The sequence below is a fragment of the Notothenia rossii genome (genome assembly GCF_949606895.1).
Source record: "Notothenia rossii genome assembly, chromosome: 2".
In the NCBI taxonomy this organism is placed as follows: domain Eukaryota; kingdom Metazoa; phylum Chordata; class Actinopteri; order Perciformes; family Nototheniidae; genus Notothenia; species Notothenia rossii.
Genome location: NC_136904.1, coordinates 56,539,266 through 56,549,218, shown reverse-complemented (window position 1 = coordinate 56,549,218; position 9,953 = coordinate 56,539,266). Strand labels below are relative to the sequence as shown.

At 42.0% G+C, this 9,953-nt stretch overlaps 1 protein-coding gene across 1 annotated transcript in view; it reads left to right on the top strand.

Annotated features, from left to right (window-relative positions):
• Nucleotides 1-262: 262 nt before the first annotated feature.
• The window catches only part of LOC307029642 (nck-associated protein 5-like), a gene marked incomplete at its 5' end in the record, with an annotated part of 58,392 nt that continues 48,701 nt past the window's right edge, over nucleotides 263-9,953 (top strand). Inside the window, 4 exons of the mRNA XM_079665723.1 lie at nucleotides 263-298; nucleotides 1,751-1,819; nucleotides 3,566-3,604; nucleotides 7,313-7,432. Coding sequence (XP_079521849.1) covers nucleotides 263-298; nucleotides 1,751-1,819; nucleotides 3,566-3,604; nucleotides 7,313-7,432 — 264 coding nt within the window. The remainder of the gene's footprint in view (nucleotides 299-1,750; nucleotides 1,820-3,565; nucleotides 3,605-7,312; nucleotides 7,433-9,953) is intronic.

Genomic DNA, 9,953 nt, shown 5'->3' with positions numbered 1-9,953 from the left:
GCAGTAATTATGGCACACTTGGGTACCTTCAGTATAATCAACCATAACAAATGAAGAAAAAATTGCTCCAAGAACCACAGAAAGAGAGAAAAGATTAATAATAAAAACAAACTGAGCTTGCTCTGCTTTTTCTTGTTGAGTGACTTAAAGTCGCCGACTCCTCTCAGCTCCTTAACCACGAATATCCCGAGTATTTGTCAGAGACTAACCCTTTGATTGATTTGCCGCCCGTGTTCACTGTGCAGAAACAGGGTCAGAGAGCATGGCGGTAAACATGCTGCCTCACATTTACAACTTTGTAAGTGATTTATTTTAACATTGGGGATATTTTTTTGAAAAAGTAATACATTCCGCAGAGGCAAAAACAGTGTGTTTATTGACATATGATTTATTTATGTGTTTTACTGGAATCTACTGTGTAACATGTTTAATAATCATGCTGAGTTGGGTACTGCTACTGTACACAAATAGCAAGTCTGAGGTCACATAGCACAAAGTAACTGTAAAAGGCTCAAACACTTAAAGTTCAAACTCATAACTTGGACTCCCCTGACCTTTACACACAGCAGCGCAGCGTTCAGGCTGATCCTTCCTCAGGACAGACTGAGCCAGAACATGATGTGTGGTCCATCGGTTTTAGGAAATAATCTTTGTCATTTCAGCAGCCAGCTAGTGAACCAGAAATACTGAGGCATTTGTCTTTGGCCTTTAACCTGGGTTTAGTTGGACAGGCCTGTAATCGTGAAAATAAATGAGGTTTCCGATACAACCAAACTGATTCTATATTATGTTTGGAGGTAATGGAGTATTAAAAAGTATTAAAAACGTGCATAATATTGTAAATTGAAATAAGACTAAATGGCAACAAAACTAAAGTAGTTGGGTAAGTTACAGTATATTGTGGTAAGGTTAGGTTTAGTAAAATATCATGGTTTGGCCTAAAAAAAGTATGTCTGTTAGATAACTTAATATAAATGAACTCAACGTTGACTTTTGTCTTGATATTTGACACAAACTGCTGTATCCTTGGTTAAAGTCCCACATTTGTTGACTCATCCACCCACCCTAACCTTCGCTCTAAGAATGTGTGAGACATCACAAAAACATAACCTGAACAAATGTATTTCCTGAATTACATAGTTGATAATGCAGTTTTGTTGTATGGAAAGGTCATTTTTGATTGAGTCGGTGCAGTACACAGTCTCCAGTGATGTGTCTGAGAACCTGTTGTTCAGAGGAGCTGCCCTCAGCACTTCAGTGTACACGAGCTATCTGAGGTGGCCTAGCCTTTAAGATTTACTGGATGAATCGTTTCAGTGGAAAGTCACCTCCTGAGTTCCCAGAATGGTTTTTGTATCCCGTGGTGCAAAACCTCTGGAAGTAATTGAGTTATACCTGGGGGGGCCTGCAGTGAGCCGAACAGACACAGTGAAGGTCTACGGGATGGAGCTGGGATGCCTGAAATTAAGAGCACCATTCATTTAGAACCATCTTCCTCCAGTGAAGCTGAAAAGCGTGAGCGCCACCGGGAGAGAAACTCTTGATCTATCTCTCTGTCTGCTGCTCTGCCTGAGTAAGAGGAGATATTATCATCACAGCTCATGGGTATTATAACACATTTATTTTATGAAGGTATGACCATATTATGTATCGTGTTTATTAGACTCTCAGCAGAGATGTGAAACCATACCTCTAAAACTTTTTAACAGAATTGGAAATGACTGTAATCATGTCTGTGCTTTGTGTACAGGCTGAAAACTCTGCTCTGTCCATGGAGAACGACACTCAGAGGAAGCAGTATGAACGCTGTCTCGATGAGGTGAGTGTTCCTGATCTCACAGCACAAACTAATTCTGTCATGTAAACCATAGTATTCTATATTTATATTTTAATTGAAATGTCCCATATCCCTACTGGCTGTATCTGCTGTCAGAACGATACAGTCTAGGTCAGAACTGATTTACAGCAGGAAGCATTGTCACTCTACACACATATATGTAACCAGGATGGACTGTGATTAAACATCAGTATTCACATCTATCTTTTTGTACACCTTAAAAAATCAAGATAAAGTGTGTGAATGGCTCCTTTCTTACACGATTAGAGAGTGGTATCGAAGGAAATAGAAATCAGAATCAGAAACAAGTTTAATGCCAAATAGGTTTACACGTACAAGGAATTTGCTCGTTTATATGTTGCATACATAAAGACAGTCAAAGAAGATAACAAGTAAGAAAAACAACAAAAATGTATCATACATTAAGATATAGAAAGTTATTTACATCAAATCTGGATGTACCAAAAATCTACATAAAATATATTATTGCAAATTATAACAAAATATGTGGAGCACTGTGGAAAGATGTGTAGATAGTGGGGAGGTAGCTTGTGTACAAAATGTGCAAAAATATTCTGAGGGTTGTGTAGAACTGGCAATACTTAATAATAATAAATAATAAATACATAAATAAAAAATATAACTCTAAAAACTTGAATGTTTTACTTCCGGCGAGACAAGGTAATCTGTTCGTCAGGACTCAGACTCTTGCTGGTTAAGATCCACCCTCTGGTACAGGTGAGGTTAGTGTGGTCCATGGGGGAGAGGCAAGAGAAGACATTCCCAGTTGAAGACAGACAACCGAGTGTCTGAATGTCTCTCCATCGTTCTCCCTCTCTATCCGCCCCCTCTCTATCCCACCCCCCTCTCTATCCCCCCCTCTCCTGCCACCAAGGCTGCTGCACTCTATCTTTGAAGCAGGCTTTACTAATGGGCTTGTTACCATGGAGATTGCTGCCCATGAGATTTTACATATTCTGGATGAGGACAGACATTTCAGGTTCCAGCTGTGGGATGCATGGCTCCTGCTGCTCATCTTACAGTATTAAAGATGCAGGTGCTTCAGAGATATAAGAAACAGGGAAAAGGCATTTCAGATTAAGAATATAAACATTTGATCATTCTAATTATCTTAGTTATATCACACGGTCTGAGATCAGCCAGTTAAATGCATGATCAGTGTTTATCAGTGTGTCAGGAGGGGAATCGACACACACTTGTAGTTATTATTAACTCACACTTTTCATCACCAACAAAAAAAACAAGCAGTGAAGAGCGGCTGTGTAGATTATCCTGCTTAGAACACAGCTACTTGCTGAAGAAAAACTAAACTTTCACACAACAGATGGATGTCATAATGATTTATTGATGTAAAAAAAATATATATTTTATCGCGATTAAACCCTTCTAAATATTAGCAATTGATCAGGTCAAACTTTGAGAAAATGTTTTTTATGACTATATTTTGGTTTATTTATGTGCTGAGAAGTTAGATGTACTTATTGCAGGCAGCCGCTGGGAGAATATACTAAATCTGATTTTGTGATGCAACCCGCTGTCAGTGTGTCCTCACAGGACCTTACATGCCTCTCATTCTCTCTGATGGTGTTTGTAGAGGGTCACTTTGTTTTACAATCGCTCTGCCTCTCACAGTTCCTCTGAAGTCCACTCTAATGATCAGACTCATGATGATGCATGTTAAGATATGTGTTTTCACGTCTCTTCAAGGTGGCCAACCAGGTGGTCCAGGCACTGCTCACACAGAAGGTGAGTCTGTCTCTACATCCTGCATCCAGTCAGCCATTATAGTCGGTCAGAGAAATGGTGACCTTCACAACTAGTGACTATACTGTATGTCAATAACAATAACAATGATTAGCAGCACTTCATTTCTCATCTCATGTTCTACTATGACAATAAAATAAAATCTTATATTCTCATTATAATGCATGTCATGTATGATTACATGTGTAATACATCTCTTTATTTTCTCACAAGAAGCTATGTTTGTCATTGCAAACCAGCAGACAGACAAAATAGAAAATATCTCTGAGATTTAACCTTAACACTGACAGCAAAGCATACTGAGAATCTGAACTGTGTAAGGCGCATCCAACCAGTTTGCTGGAAAAGTTAAGAAACACACAAAAATATTGACTATTTCTGTAAACGTATCATACCACTTGTATTTGTTAAATTCCAAAGTGGCAATACTTTTGATGGACCAAAATGTTTTGGACTTGAACGTTAATAGTCTTGCTTCTGATTTCTAAAAAATGATTTATTCCACCTCTGCATAAATGTGGAAGAAACATTCCAATAATAAGCCACACTTGTAATCCACACTTGCTCTTTAGCACAGGAGTTCCCAAACTTTTCAGCCCGTGACCCCCAAAATAACAGTGCCAGAGACTGGTGACCCCCTGTCGATGGGGGGGGGGGGGGGGGGGGGGAGTTAATTAGTTTCAGGAAAAAAAGGAAACGTTTGAGAAACACTGCGCCAGTGGATTGTCAAAGAAAAAAATGTCTATGCAAAAGTTATTATTAATAATAATAACAAAACAAAAATTATCAAGCATATTTATCCATTTTTTTAATTTATTTTTTATTTAAATTTTCCATTTTTATTTTGTAATCATCAGTCGCGACCCCCACTTTGGGAACCCCTGCTTTGGCATACTGAACAAGTGGTGTGCATAACATTGGGGGACTTCTTGGAGGAGTTAGATAATCTCCTCTCACACATCCCTGAAACTGGCCCTCCCGCTGTACTTCTCGGAGACTTCAACCTCCAGACAGGGAAGATAGACGAACTAACATCTCTGTTAACCACCTTTGCTTTCTCACTGTCTCCATCCCCACCAACTCATAACGCTGGCAATGTCCTTGATCTCATATTCTCAAGGAACTGCAATACTTCTAACCTCTCTGTAAACCCGTTTCACACATCCGATCACTTTTTCATTTCATTCTCTCTACCCCTTTCCAAACATAACAAACTAATCTCTTGTCATCCTGCACCTGTCCGCCGTAACCTCCGTTCCCTCTCCCCCTCTACCTTTGCCTCATCGGTGCTCTCAGCCCTCCCTTCCTCTGACTCGTTCCAACTTCTGCCTCCAAACTCTGCTGCAGAAACTCTCCTCTCTACTCTCTCATCCTCTCTGGACTCTCTCTGTCCTCTCACATCTCGGCAGGCTCGTCAGTCCCCTCCGGCTCCCTGGCTAAATGATGCACTGCGTGCTAATAGAAACATCCTTCGGGCAGCAGAGCGGAAACGGTGGAAATCCAAACACCATGACGACCTCCTAACCTATCAGGCTCTCCTCTCCTCTTTCTCTGCTTCCATCTCTCAGGCAAAAAGCACTTTCTTTCAAGATAAGATCCAATCTTCCTATTCCAATCCCCAAAAGCTATTTTCCATCTTCTCCACCCTCTTGGACCCCCCCAAAGCCCCTTCCCCCTCCTCCCTTCTGTCAAGAGACTTTGTTAACTACTTTGAAAAAAAGGTTGATGATATTCGCTCTTCTTTTTCTGACTCACCTTTACTCACCGCTGGGTCACCAGACCCACCTTTCACCCACACACTAACCTCCTTTTCCCCTCTCTCTCCAAGTGAGGTTCTTACCCTCATTACTTCTGCCCGTCCTACCACCTGTGCTCTGGACCCTATCCCCTCAAACCTCCTTCAGACTATCGCTCCTGATATTCTACCGTTTCTCACCCATTTCATCAACACTTCTCTAACTTCTGGTCACTTTCCAAACAGTCTCAAGGAGGCAAGAGTAAACCCTCTCCTAAAGAAACCCACTCTCAACCCGTCTGATGTTATAAACTACAGGCCTATCTCTCTCCTCCCGTTCCTGTCTAAAACACTTGAACGCGCTGTCTTTAAACAACTCTCCTGTTATCTCCATCAGAACAACCTTCTGGATCCGCACCAGTCTGGTTTCAAGGCAGGTCACTCAACAGAAACTGCTCTCCTTGCTGTCTTTGAGGAACTGCACACGGCTAAAGCAGCCTCCCTCTCCATCTTTCTGGACCTGTCTGCTGCATTCGACATGGTGAACCATAAGATCCTCCTTCGCACTCTCCAAGAACTTGGAGTTTCAGGCTCTGCACTTTCCCTCCTCACCTCATACCTCGAAGACCGCACCTACAGGGTTACTTGGAGAGGGTCCGAGTCTGACCCTTGTCAATTAACTACAGGGGTCCCTCAGGGCTCTGTCCTTGGTCCCCTCCTCTTCTCTCTGTACACAAACTCGCTCGGATCAGTCACTAGCTCGCATGGTTTTTCATACCACTGCTACGCTGACGACACCCAATTAATTCTGTCCTTTCCCCGATCAGAGACCCAGGTCGTCGCACGCATCTCTGCTTGTCTAGCTGACATCTCTCAGTGGATGTCTGCTCACCACCTCAAGCTCAACCTTGACAAGACTGAACTGCTTTTCCTTCCGGGAAAAGATTGTCCCACTCTTGACCTAACAATCAACATCGGCACCTCTATTGTTTCCCCGACTCAGACTGCAAGGAATCTGGGTGTTATCCTAGATAACAAACTGTCCTTCACTGCAAACATCGCTGCTACAACCCGCTGCTGCAGATACACGCTTTACAACATCAGGAGGATACGTCCCCAGCTGACCCAGAAAACAACGCAGGTTCTGGTCCAGGCTCTCGTCATCTCACGCCTAGACTACTGCAACTCCCTCCTGGCTGGTCTACCTGCATGTGCCATCCGACCTCTGCAGCTCATCCAGAATGCAGCGGCTCGTCTGGTCTTCAACCTTCCTAAATGTTCCCACACCACGCTGCTCCTCCGCTCCCTTCACTGGCTTCCAGTAACTGCTAGAATCCACTTCAAGACAATGGTACTCGCGTACCATGCTGTGAATGGATCTGGGCCTGTCCCCTCCTACATCCAGGACATGGTTAAACCGTACACCCCAGCACGTGCACTCCGCTCTGCATCAGCCAAACGGCTCGCTGCACCCGCATCAGCAAAAACAAGTGGGTTTGCTATCCTGGCTCCAAAATTGTGGAATGAGCTCCCCATTGAATTCCGGACAGCAGAAAGCTTACACATCTTCCGGCGCAGACTGAAAACTAATCTCTTTCGACTCCACTTCGAGCAATACAATTATTAACAAAGCACTTATATACTAATAAAGGACTGGCTTATCTAAAGCCAGTTGAGTAGCACTTGACATTTTTTAGCTCTATGAAACCTGATGTACTTATATGATTCTGTTTTCTTCAAGTTTATATCTTCTTGGTCGAATGCACTTATTGTAAGTTGCTTTGGATAAAAGCGTCAGCTAAATGCAATGTAATACTGTGGACCAGCTTTTAGAGAACTGTCACTATGAACACAGCATTGTGTCCTGTTCCTCTTACATTAGCATCAGTTACACATTTAGGTCTCTGAAATACCCCATCAGTCGCACTTATCAGTCCATTCTTGTCCTCCTCTAGGACTTGAAAGAGGAGTGTGTGAAGCTGCGGACCCGTGTGTTTGACTTGGAGCAGCAAAACCGCATACTGAGTGTTCTGTTTCAACAACGTGTCAAGATGTCCACGGCTCCTGTCTCCCAGGTAGGAACGCATGGCAAAATGGATACAAACAGGCTCCGACAGACCACGCTGCTGGCTGCAAGGCTGTTTGAATTTTACATGAGCAGTGCACTACTTCTAAAGGTTACTAGCTGGGGAAAATGACTAGGAGGAGAGAGAAATCCATTCATGCTGTAATTCAATCTAAATCGTTATAATGTGTAGATTAATGTCAGATTCTGAATTGGAATAGAATAATTTGGGTTTACTGTTCTTCCATTCTTTGCTACTGTGGTTAGTGTCATAGTGGCATGTAGAGTGCACTTTTGATCATCAGCACTGTCTTTTTTTTATGTTAATCCTGTCAGAATTTAGCCTAATAGTGTGCTAGACCTCTCGCCCATCTGGAATGCTCTCTCAACACCGCCCGGGGGATAATTGCTGAACACCTGGGCCTCCGTTAATGTTAGGCATCATATTCAGTTGTGAAGCTTCACCACTGCACTGGAGAGCCTAAAAGCTGCGCTAATTAATATTTCTATATACAAAAAAAGTATTAGTTAACTTTGTCTTCCTGGGTGGGTGTTGTCATAGTGACCCACAGTGAATGATCAAACAACTCTGCACTTACTCTCAGCTCGTTGTTCTGTTTTGGTGTGCAACCGTTAATAGCACCAACGAGCCAACAGAAAGGGTTAGCACCTAGCTGGTGTACATTTGGAAGCATTGAGCAGCTTAAGAACAGGATATTTATGTCGTGAGAAGGTGGACACCAACACCAGAGGTGAAATGAGACTGAACATTTAACTTTCATTGGAGAAGTGGTCCACAAACAACTACAAATAAATGTGTGAATGGGCAATCATTCGCAATATGTTAGCAATAAAAACGATATGGTCAGGATTGAAGAGTATAGTTTATAACTTGTACTACTGTCTTTCCAGCCAGCGCTGACATTTAGAAGTGACCAATTTCAATCAATTTTGACCGATTTCCAAATATGAATGCTTTATACCCATTCATAATACTAGTATATTTCACTCCGTATAAGATTGTTTCCAAAACTAAACCTGAAAGGTGTTTCATAACTAAGTCTTTCGTCACTATATTTGTAATGACTAGGTTAGCTAAGTTAGCTAGCTAGTTTACAGCAGATCTGCAGTAACATCAGAATTTTAGGGAAGTTTCCAACAACAGAGACAGTTGTCCAGCTTCATAATCCTGAACATCACCAAGCGCTCCGGTCCCAGCTGTGTGTGTCACTTTTTAGTGTCTCCTGGTCTCCCAGTTGTGTGCGTCACTTTTTAGTGTCCCCTGGTCTCCCAGCTGTGTGCGTCACTTTTTAGTGTCCCCTGGTTTCCGTTGTGTTGAAAAAAAAGTAAATAAATATGTTTTCATTAAATTCCTAACTTACTATATTGTAAACATCTACAGTTGAAAATATCATTAAAAAAAGTTAAAAGCATAGAAAGTGGAGAAATCTCTGCAGGGAGGACCAAGGTTTAAAACACACACTGTTGTTTACTCAACAATAAATCACAGTTATCCTTGTTTTATTTATGTGTTCTGTTGCTGTGTTTTTTTTTTCCATTGGCCAATATATAAACCTTAGTTTTACAGTATAATGTATGGTCTTCGGATTCTGGCCGACAGTCAGAGCTGCGGTACTTGAAATAGAATTCAGCCATGTTTGGAATGAGTCCACAACACTCCTGATTGGTTAATATAAATGTAATCGAAGAAACCTACAAATGAGAACTGTCCGCGCCTGTCGTTCACATTTGAAACATCCACTTCAGTTTGAGCGGGTCTCCTCCTGCTGGAGCTACAGCTGTCTGTCTGTATGTTTGCTGCAGGAGTTTATGGATTAATATCGGGATCGTTTTACATCTACACGTTAAATATGAGCATCGGGACGTCAACAAAGAACAGAAGACTTGAGATCTGGTGAGTCCTGCAACTGTAATGGAGTGAAACATGTATTTAGATAATCCTTAGTTTGTGAATGTTTTATTTGTTATTTAAGGTTACGTTTCTTCTTCTAGTCAGCGGAGTTTCTTCCCGTTAAGTTGGTATGCATCATTAATAGGTTGTTAAATGTTAAGAAGCCCTGAGATGCTGTTTCTTGCAAGATGTTGCACGGGAAACCTAGCTTAACAGGTGGCTGCTAACGTTAGCGTACAGCTTATTGCAGTGCTGCGCCACCCTCTCGTCTCCAATACGGGAGAATTACACATAAACATGCAGCGGGGTGTCACAGTGTTGTCGCCAAGTTTAATGTAAAGTTTCACAGTTTTCTTACAGCGGAATCTAGTTTGTTAATGTTCAGTAGCCAACAGCTAGCATAGCATAAACAGCTAACCGCTAACGTTCGGCTAACTTGCTAGTTAGCTCTGCTCTATATATTACAAGCTAACATGACTAGCTAATGTCACACTGTGTGAACTACAGGGCTCTCAAGTTTTGAACAGAGGTCAGAGTGAGATTTTGGCAGCGGTGTTTGGTACTCCAACTTCTGGCTCCCCTCGAAGTTCCCATGACGCCCTTTGTATCGCGAATGTCA